The following is an 11,033-nucleotide window of genomic DNA, read 5'->3' on the forward strand; positions in this document are numbered from 1 at the left end:
AAATACTGTAAATCCATCTTACCTTTGCGTAACTTTAACCGGAGTGAATCGGCTTCTTATTGCATTACCAACGGACGGGTGTAAAGTCTCTGTCGGGGTTAATGAGTAACTGTCGTGTCTTCCTTATTGGCCTTTATCAGATTGCATGTTGACAGGAAATGTCATCGATGCATCTGATGATTCATCAGGATGTCAACATTTAAAGACACGTTCAAGAGTTCTGACGTTGATTTTTTAACTTTTGTAGTTTTCTGCCCAATGCTTCTGAGAAGAAATCCATCCATCCATCTTCGTCACTTGCCCCTATCGGTGTCATGGGGGCTGGAGACGATCCCAGCTGACATCTGGCGTGAGACGGGGTCCACCCTGGACAGGGAGCATCACAGGGCACATAGAGACGAACAGAGACAGACAACCACTCACACTCACGTTCACACATATGTGAATTTAGAGTCATCAATGAACCTAACACAGGCACGTCTTTGGACTGTGGGAGGAAGCCGGAGAACCCGGAGAAAACCCACGCAGACTCCACACAGAAGGAGCCCAGCCGGGATTCAGACCAGAAACCCTCTTGCCGTGAGGCGTCAGTGCTAGAGTCTTAGCTTTGTGCCACACACACAAACCTGTCTGTGTCCATGTGTGCCATCATCTTCCAATGTAAAATTGCATATATAATACATAGTTATAACTTAAACTAAAATAATTTATTTGGCATTACATGGATGCCTCACACACATCTTCAACCCGACAGCACAGAGCATCTAAACAATCAGCACTGTTTCAACTTGTGTCACCAATTCAGTGTCTGATCAAATGTCGCCTCTTTGCTTCCTGAGTTATGAACCCTAATAATGACACAGTGAAGTTCACCTTTGACCTCTTGGATAGAAAATGTCATCACTTCATTTTATCCTGTTAAGACACTTGTCGTTATACAAGGTTGTTATAATTAGTGTATAAATGTTGTGAGGTCACAGTGACCTTTGACCTCCATTATCAGTTCATCTCTGAGTCCAAGTGGACATTTGAGCCACATTTGAAGAAACTCCCTCCAGGGGATGCTGAGATATTACGACGGGCAGACCAAATAATGCAATAAATACACATTATAATCATGTTTAACAAACATGACAATATTGATATTTGGCAGAAGTGTATCCGATGATGTAATGCGAGGGAAGTATTATGATATATTGCCAGATTGATATTTAGTCCCACCCACAGTTTTGAATCCCATGTTTTCTGACATAGAAGCCCAAAAACAACAAATTGGGTTGCACTGAAAATGTTTTTTTTTTTTTAATCATCTAATCTTCAACCGCTTATCCGGGGTCGGGTCGCGGTGGCAGCAGCTCCAGCAGGGGACCCCAAACTTCCCTTTCCCGGGCCACATTAACCAGCTCTAACTGGGGGATCCCGAGGCGTTCCCAGGCCAGTGTGGAGATATAATCTCTCCCCCTGGTCCTGGGTCTTCCCCGAGGCCTCCTCCCAGCTGGACGTGCCTGGAACACCTCCCTAGAGAGGCGCCCAGGGTTCATCCTTACTAGATGATCCTGAACCACCTTAACTGTTTTTTATTAAATGCCTTTTTTAATGAAACCATGGCTACGGTGAGCTCACAACATGTGAAACTGTTATTTCTCACCAGGTGCTTTGCCAAACAGATTTCTACACCAGAAGTGTGTGAATTCACAGGACGGCATGGTTATTTTTGGTGAGGTCCCACTGTGACTGGAGTCACACATATCAGTGTTCCTTCTTGTGTACAGACTTCAAGTAACACACTGAATTTACAGACTGCAGTTTGAGAGCTTTAAAGACAAACTGCACATACAAGAGAAAAAACAACAACACACAACTTCCATATCGACCATATTTAATATGTTTACAGGGAGTGCCACTTCCTCAATGCTTGATCATATATATATCTTATAGAAGCGAGTTCAGACAATGTTGAAGTCTCATAAGCCAGTGAAAAAGCGTTATGGTCAACAATGTCACGCAACGATGGTTGAAGATGATGATTGTGGTCGGAGACGGTGAGAAGGGAAGCCTAAAACAGACCGTTCAAATACCTGATCGCAAGATTTGTTCTGTTTTACAGAAGGGATTAAGGTTTTCTTTCAAACAAAGAGCAGTTACACAAAAACACCCACACCTTTCAATGCCAATTGCGGATCCCAAAAAGCCAGAGACAAACATGTACCTGTACGGCACACACACAAGTTACTGAAACTTCATTTAGCTGCTGATTCTGAACACAAACACTTGCTCTGTCACATGTTTTAGGCTCAGTGTTGCTGCAGATGTGAGAAAGAGACAGACAGACAGACCGACCGACAGACAGGTGGTCAGTGGACTCTGAAGTGACCTGTAGAAGGGTGAGAGCACACTTTCTTCCCTTTTTCAGTGAACTTTATATGAAGGAGGGGAGGAACAGCTGAGATGAATGAACCATCCATTCAGATAGCCACAGATGGGATAGAGCCGGTCTTCATTATAAGAATAACATAACTTAGAGGTCAGTCCCCCCCCCCCCCCCCAACAGCAGAACTGACCCCGATCATTACACACCAGGCTCTATTCCATCCGTGTCTATGTGCGTGGCGGGTGAAGCGACACCGTTGTTGTGTAGTGCAGTCTATGAGTCGTTGACGGACATGGTCTCCATGGCGTTGGGCAGGTTCTGGTTTCCCCCTCCCTGCTTCTTCTTCTTCCCTGCGTCCTGCTGTTTCTTTGCTTTCTTAGACATCTCCTGATCGATGGGAGCCGGCTTGACAAACTTAATGATCTCTGTCAAACCTGGAGGTAAGAAAATACGTTTAAGTCTTCAAAAAGAATAAATGAATAAAAAAGCACAAAAACATTCCCCTGATGCTGATAAAAAAATCCTAGAGGAAACACTGACATGTGAAACATATTGTGCTGTTAGCTGCTAATGTTAGCTCGATTGCTAATGCAATTTTAGCTAGCTGACGTAGAAAAATACAGTCTTGAGTGGATAACGCCAGCTAACTCATCTAAACTCCAGAGGCTGATCGGGCTCTGATCCACGCAGCGTAGCTAAGTTACAGATAGCTCGCTAACGTTAACTTGCTTGCTAATGATAGCCCCGAAACGTAAGCTGGCTGTGTTGCTTTGTGGCGTCGCTGGTCCATTGCTGCCTGTTTGTTTGTGTTACTGTGTGACTTTGGATCACCAAAAAATACATAATAAGCCCTCTTTTTATTTCCTTTCATCACGTTGCAGTTATCAGTTTAAAGCTACAGTTTTGTAGCCTGGCATCTTCACATGAATTTGCAAATACGTATTAACAGCCGGATGTGGCTAACACTGATAAGCTCGAGGCAGTATGGTGAAGGCATTAAAATGGCTTTTTTAACCACTAATACTGCTCAAAATAACACCAAACCTCTACAGCAGCATGATACATATCTCTACACATAAAACGAGGCGTCAAAGGACTCCTTCCTTTTGGATTGACTTTGGTATTCGACCTAAATGGACTTTACTATGAGAGGAGCTGGTACCAGGGCCAGCAAGTAAGTCTTTCAAAACACTCCGGTATTGCTAACTACGTTGTTGGTGCTTCGTTTTATGTGTAGGGCAAATTCCTACCATCTATACAGTACACCGCTAGAACACACCGGATGTGCAAGCATTCAGCGTAGCTTACCAGGAGGCATGAACTGTTTGAGCTTCTCTGGAATAACGATGCCTTCTTCGGTCTGGTAATTCTCCAGGATGGCACACATCACACGAGTGGTGGCGCACATGGTTGCGTTCAACATGTGCACATACTCGGCCTACATAACCAAGAGAGAGAAGAGGTGTGTTTAGAGTGTGCAGCTACAGAAGGGCTAGAACATCCACCATATATTGGAATTAAATTTAGCTGCCCGACAGACAGCCGATGGTGCATTGTTGAACGGATCTTTGTTGGGGTGCACAGCTTCTGTGGAACAGAGCGCTCACCTTGTCCATCATCTTCTTGGTCTGACCGTAGCGGATACGGAGGCGTCTGGCCTGGTAGTCAGTGCAGTTTGAGCAGGAGACCAGCTCTCTGAAGGCACTAGAGCCAGGGAACCAGGCCTCCAGATCCAGCTTCTTACTGGCGGCGTGATTTAGGGCACCTATGATGACAAACAGTAGCAAGTAGTTAGCGGATATCATGGTCTGCTCTTTATTCAAGCGTGCACTGCTCCTACAGCAGCTGGAAATGAAGCCCCATGTTTACCGTAATGATTTAAGAGCAGCTGACGTGTTGTTACGAATAAAGCAAACTGCTGAAAAGCCTCCACCTCGACAGAAAAAGGCTTCTTTAAACATAGGATATATTATCAAATACAATACTAGAACAGCACACTGCTTGCTAAAGTGTAACAGCGGAGAAATCCCGGAGACTCACTAACAGCAAGACATGGCTAACACTGAGTAGCTCGAGCCGGAGCGCTAAACCATCCAAAACAGCAGTACAACAAGTTGATTACCAAATGCACTGAAGTTCAGGTCTATTGAACTTCAATAGAACTCAAATCGATAATTGACTTGTTTGGGCTGCCTGTCAATATGAACCAGCCGGCCGCTAAGGCTTGTAGCATTGATAAACAGTCTTTTTTAATAAACTCTGGGTTCTCTAACTACGTTTTTGGGTGCTTCCTTTTATGTGTAGGGACTGTAATGATGCCACTGCAGATGTTTGGTGTTATTTGAGCAGTATTAGTGGTTCAAAAAAGCTGTTTTGGAGGGTTTAGCGCTCTGCCCCAAGCTACTCAGTGTTAGCCATGTCTGGCTGCTAGCCACTCTCCAGGATTTCTCTTAATTGGTGATGACCCAAAAAACTTAATTGATGTTTATTGATTCATGCCGAAAAAGACTGTGGGTTAGTTTTTTGCTGCGGTTACACTTAAACGGACTCATCGTTTGGGCTCTATGATGTCAGAAAATTGTAAGTGATGCCTATCACACTCTCCTTAAGCCCAAGGTGACATCTTAGGGCGCACTCACACTGTCCATCCGTACCGTGCCCCGTGCTTTAGGGTGCTTTAGGGTACACAGTTGAGGAGCTGAAACTAGCAAATGTTTTGCCTTTTTTTGAATGAATAACGTCGCAAATGATGAATATATTATTGAAGCAGTTGCAAATCATCGTTTGTAGAAATGAGTGTGTGTAACTTACCAGAGACGATGTTGACGATGCGATAAGGAATCCCTAGTGACTGGTAGAACTCTTCTGCCGTCCCGATCATCTCGTCAAACATCTCCCAGGATTTGTCGTCATGCGGGGAGGCATAGATAAACTGCTCAATCTACAGAGACAACCAGCAGGAAAGGGCCAATGAGTTATATATCTCAAATCCTGATACCTGATTTACTTGTATATTATCATTGTTCTCATTTAATGTACTTGTGTGTGTCTGCACATTATTTAATGAATATAATAATTAGTGATACCAAAAAGTGGTCATTTATCTATTTGAATGTTATATTTCACTGACAAGTTGCTTTTATCTGACACGGACCTTCTCAAACTGGTGCACCCTGAAGATCCCGCGGGTGTCTCGGCCATGGGAGCCCACTTCCTGTCTGAAGCAGGTGGAGAAGCCGGCGTAGCGGATGGGCAGGTCCTCGGGTTTGAGCCACTCGTCCCTCAGGAAGGCTGCGATGGGCTGCTCGGAGGTGGCGATGAGGTACTTCTCATCGACCGCGTTGTCGTCCGACTTCTCGCTGCTCTTACCGATGACCTGGAGGAAACAAGTACAGGGTGAGAGGGAGGAGGAACAATGGACAGAGGTCTATCTCCATGGTCATGAAAAATTAACCCTAGTATACTCTATTATATTCATTTTTCATTCTCATAAAATAGTTTTAATTAATAAGTTGCGATTTGCCACGTGTGTACATCTGGCTGTTAGCTGATACATATTGCTCATCACAACACAATATGTAAAATACGATTAACTTAATTGTCCTACAAGTGGGAAATTTGTCTTGGACACTTCACCCATGCTGCAGCCATGAAAAACAACACATACAACATGATACCGATACAATACCAAAATTATTAAAATGACCCTAATGGTGTGTAATACACAACAGGTGCCACAGTGCCATAGCAACACAGAGTACTACTGCTAGTACTGTCTAACAATGTGCAGCTCTCTGTCTGGGCCTCCAGGTGGCACTAACACAACTACACATCATGGCCAAAAGTATGTGGACACTCCAAAACAATGGTTTAATACGGCTGGGTGTCTGTACCACTCAGTGTTGCAATATGCAGGACTCTGCAGGACTTGGAGGTGTAACTCCAGTCAGATCCAGGACAACACCTTGTTAGGGGTAAAAATGTTCATAGTCTAATCTGACTCGTCACGTTTTGCCTATAGCCGACTGATCATCAAGTCAGTTTTTTTGTTTTTTGCTCATGAAAAACCCTCTGATCCGGGTTGGCGAGCCGTGAAGCAGGCAGCGGCGGTCGCACGTCAGTCCACACCTTGTTAAGTTAATTACCAGTTAACAGAAAATGTCAGGAATCCAGCAAAAGCCTCCGTACCTTGTAGAGCTCTTCGTCAAACTGGCTGAGCTGAGCGACTTCCTGCATGACCTCTTTCCTCATGAAGAAAGGTGTGTAGAGCATGGTGTAATTCTTGCTGTGGAGGATCCTTAGGGCGTAAGAGATCAGAGCCTGCTCCAGGAACACCAGCGGCCCCTGAACACAACACGAGGAGAGGAAAACTACTTAATAGCTGGTTTCTTGATTTGCGGAAAGAAAAATGGCGGTTGCGGCTCTTCTCGAAAAGGTTAAATGTCTTATTTTGGTGGGAGAATTGAGCTTAAAAAAGGAATGAGTGTTATATATATGTCCTGCATGTGTCGGACATTATAGTTGCACTCACCTTCAGAAAGTAGCCTCTGCTGCCAGCCACGACCGCTCCCCTCTCTCCATCGAAACCATCGATCATGACCACGAGGTCCACGTGGGAGTACTTCTTCTGGGCGCTGCAGTCGCCCCAGGTACGCTCCACCCTGTTGTCGGCATCCTGTCAGGAGGAAACAAGAGGAATATTACAATGAGGTGATTAGTCAGCGGACACAAAGTCCTTCTGCAACAATTTAGACAAAACAAGAATTTCAAAAGATTGCGTTCATTTTTTTCACTCTTGCTGAAAAGAGCACAATTAAAGGAATAGTTTGACATTTTGAGAAATTGGCTTTCTGTCAAGTTAAGTGAGAAGTTGGACACCACTCTCATGTACAGCATGTATGCTAAATGTGAAGCTAGGGCCAGGAGATAAGTAGTATTGGAGATGGGTTTGTGGGAGTCGTGTGGAGCCCAGTATTTCCAGTACAGCTCCTTTAAGTCTATCTGTGTACAGAGTGAAGCATCAGCAATAACTTATATAAGAACGCAATGAAGTTTTGTTTATGGCAGTCCCGTAGAACTGCAGACAAAGCATACTATGATGTTCAAACCACTTTAATACCCCCAAAATACACAGTCCTCCTTGTAAAGGCAACAGTAGTTTTTGTTCCTTGTACCAACAACTATTCATAACGCCTCCTCCCCCATGATAAAAATCTGTTTCTCGACACACCTTCAAGAGCGGCCACTCTAAAAAAAACAAGCATGTTCTGTACAACGTGCAGAAGTTGATGATGCCTTGAAAACACTTTGACTTTAACCGGCCTGTATCAAAGCACCCACCTCATCGTTGCTGATGGGTACAGATGGGTGCAGGAGGTTGCCGATCTCCCTCAGGTACTCGAAGCGCTCCGCCTCCAGCTTTATCCTCTCACTGTCACATTTCTCCACCGCCTCGTCCACTAACAGGCGCATCTTCTTGATCTGGGTTACCGTCAGGGCCTGGCAGAAAAATGTAAACAAGTATTTTCAAGGTTTCTTTTTCAGAGATTTGTGAAACAACATGCAAAGCCGCCACCATACAGGCGAGGATGAGCACTCAGAGCACAGGCGGTCATACCGAGAGCGTTTCAGCGGTTAGGGACTCCGCGTTCTGTGCTTCTTCAGGTAGAGAGTCGTCATCCCCGACCGGCTCCTTCTTCTGTATTCACAACATAGAAAAGTGTTAAGGAAGGCTGACACAAACTCCCTCTCAGGTCGGGTTAGTGGACACGTCCTGTCTCCATTTACAACGACCCGTTCAGTCATTTAGGGTCCCGATGCTTCCGTACCTTCATTTTCTCCCCGATGCTCTTGCTGCAAAGGTTCTTGGCTTTGTTCAGGTTGTCTGCAGTGAAGCGGCCTGGTAGGGGGTAAATCACAGTCAGTCAGTGCATGGGGGCTGTTGCTTATGCCAGAGTGTGTGTGTGTGTGTGTGCGTGTGAGTGAGTGAGTTTCTCTGTGTTCTGGAGAGAGAGAGAGAGAGAGAGAGAGAAGCGGCCTGTTAGGAGGTAAATCACAGTCATTCAATGCATGGGACTGTTGCTTATGCCAGAGTGTGTGTGTGAGAGAGAGAGAGAGAGAGAGAGAGAGAGACAGAGAGAGAGAGGTAGAGAGACACAGAGACAGAGAGAGAGACACAGAGACAGAGAGAGAGACAGAGAGAGAAAGAGAGAGAGACACACACACAGAGACAGAGACAGAGAGAGAAGAGAAAGAGAAAGAGAAAGAGAGAGACACACACACAGAGAAAGAGACACAGAGACAGAGAGAAAGAAAGAGAGCTTTTCTATTTTGTATTTAATTTAATTTGACTTTTTTGTAATTGTCATTATTCAGTTTTCATTATTCATTATACCTGTGATAAGTATTGTTTTGTTTTGTTGGACATTTATGCTTTGGCCACCTAGTCTTTGCAACACTCATGCCAACAAAGCTGAATTGAATTGAGAGCTGCAGTAGCAGAAGCAGTAACCTGGTGAAAGGTGTTGCAATTAAAACGATGCTGAAATAGTAAACAAACTACTTTTGTCGGTTAAACAACAGCAACAACGTGGCGAGACGGTGAGAACGGCCGTCTGTAGCTCCACTGCAGGGCGAGGTTACTTTGACATGTTGCGGGCTGGGATTGCATCAGACTGCACACCCGGCATCGCTAAGCTAACACAGCATTAGCATAACTCCTGTACCATTCCTGCCAACAACATTATAGGACTGCGTGGTTCACGAGTGCTTTGTATTTATCTATTTAAACCTTAATTTTAATGTAGCTACTGTTTACTACGTTGAAAATAACCATATGGCTCATTTTGGATTCTTGAATGGTGCTAGCATTAGCCCCACTTCGGGCTTTTCTAGTCCTCTGTGAACATCACACCGGACTTCATTCAAATATCTTGTGTTTTTATTGTATTTGCAAACTTACAGACACTCGCGTCTTGTAAAGTTTAAATAATGTAACACCCTGATAAAACAAGGTCCACTTATAAATACGGCATAAATATAATGCACCAAGCAACACGTTAACTATGTCAATAGTTAGCTAACACACTGTAGTGATTCATAGCCCGGTGTAGTGATGAGCGAGGAGTTAACAAGCTAATTCGTTATAAAACAGATATTCTCAAAATTTGTTTTATAACTTTGAGGTAGCCGAATATCAGATTTGATGCTACTAATGCGCTAAGTGTTTAAATATCGCATATGGGTTGTGACAGATAGCTGTAATCGCACACCAACAATAAAATTACGGTTTTCTTAACGGGGTTCGGCGTGCGCTGCTTTCCATTAGCGCTAGGCTATCATCGTTAGCCACCGTGCTAACGTAAGAACAGGAACCAAAGGGCGCTTACATTTTCTCCACTCTGTATCTGCGGCGACCAGTTTATCGACCAGCGTCACATCCTTGAACCTCTTCCTCTGGGTCTCACGGATGACTTCTGGATCGCCACCCTTGTCGGTCCGAAACTGGTCCAGGTCGAGCACCATCTTTGCACGCTGCCTGTCAAAGAGAGCTCACTGCGCTCACGCTCACAGCGATGACTCCTCCAACCGCCGGGTTGCCAGGTCTGGTTTCTCAAAACGTAATCACAGTACGAGTTGTATATTATACATACGCGAAAGGTTTATTATTAACAAACATTTTGTAGTTAGAGTTTTGTATTTATTTGTTCCTTTCAAGAAAATGCCCATTCATTACATTGTACACACAATGATAAATTCACAATTACATTAACATGCATTTAAACATTTACATGAATGCAAAGGTAGGGTGAGAAGTTCAGCCCTCTGAGTAGAGCCGCTGCTCCTTTGCGTTGAAAGGAGCCAGTTGAGGTGGTTCAGGATCATCTAGTAAGGATGAACCATGGGCGCCTCCCTAGGGAGGTGTTCCAGGCACGTCCAGCTGGGTGGAGGCCTCGGGGAAGACCCAGGACCAGGTGGAGAGATTAGATCTCCACACTGGCCTGGGAACGCCTCGGGATCCCCCAGTTAGAGCTGGTTAATGTGGCCCGGGAAAGGGAAGTTTGGGGTCCCCTGCTAAAGCTGCTGCCCCTGCGACTCGACGGATGAGCGGATGAAGATGAGATGAATGGAAAGGAGCAGATAAGAAGAATACTAATTCCTAAATGTGTCTGCCCCTTTTCAACATAACACAAACATGTGATGACCTCCCCTGGTTTCCCCCACCCTCGCACAGTTATCACCACATTATATACTAAACCTATAGAACAGTTTGTACAATACGTGCATCAAGCTAGTCCTCAAGTTTATATGATTCAATATGTTTAGTTAAATATAATCTACATTACCCATGGTTCAAAGCGCAATCCAATCGTTTTTATTCAGATAAGGTCGATCAATATTTAGATACTACATCAGATACAAAAAGATCTAGGATTTACACCAACCTGGCAACCTACAGCATCTGCAATACCTGCAAGGATGCACCACTCAACAGAATCTCAGTATTAAGTAAGGCTAAACACATTCTGGACCACAAATCACTCCACATTCTTTACTACTCACTGATATTAACGTATTTGAGTTACTGCGCAGAGATTAGGGGCAAAACGTATGAATCTAAACTTCAAACACTGTCTATTCAGGATAATTCATCACACTGGGT

General features: G+C 44.4%; 1 protein-coding gene across 1 annotated transcript; it reads right to left on the minus strand.

Moving 5' to 3' along the window:
* Window positions 1–1,869: 1,869 nt before the first annotated feature.
* sars1 (seryl-tRNA synthetase 1) lies at window positions 1,870–9,920 on the minus strand. The gene is made up of 11 exons (XM_083920200.1): window positions 9,760–9,920; window positions 8,200–8,270; window positions 7,989–8,069; window positions 7,712–7,870; window positions 6,903–7,046; window positions 6,560–6,715; window positions 5,526–5,747; window positions 5,183–5,312; window positions 3,979–4,136; window positions 3,680–3,809; window positions 1,870–2,805 (listed from the first exon to the last, which is right to left on the minus strand). The coding sequence occupies exons 1-11, from the start codon at window positions 9,893–9,895 to the stop codon at window positions 2,645–2,647; spliced, it is 1,548 nt and encodes a 515-aa protein (XP_083776326.1). The 5' UTR covers window positions 9,896–9,920; the 3' UTR covers window positions 1,870–2,644.
* Between the last annotated feature and the right edge of the window lie 1,113 nt (window positions 9,921–11,033).

The sequence above is a fragment of the Echiichthys vipera genome (genome assembly GCF_963691815.1).
Source record: "Echiichthys vipera genome assembly, chromosome: 9".
Taxonomy (NCBI): domain Eukaryota; kingdom Metazoa; phylum Chordata; class Actinopteri; order Perciformes; family Trachinidae; genus Echiichthys; species Echiichthys vipera.

What these genes read in the sequence shown, in the direction of transcription:
- sars1 (XM_083920200.1), bottom strand. Translation starts at nt 9,895, where the DNA reads ATGGTGCTCGACCTGGACCAGTTTCGGACCGACAAGGGTGGCGATCCA. An exon ending in AGATACAGAGTGGAGAAAAT is followed by an intron (nt 8,271 to 9,759) that starts GTAAGCGCCCTT and finishes ACCCCCTACCAG; the next exon opens with GCCGCTTCACTGCAGACAAC. An exon ending in TAACCGCTGAAACGCTCTCG is followed by an intron (nt 7,871 to 7,988) that starts GTATGACCGCCT and finishes TTTTTCTGCCAG; the next exon opens with GCCCTGACGGTAACCCAGAT.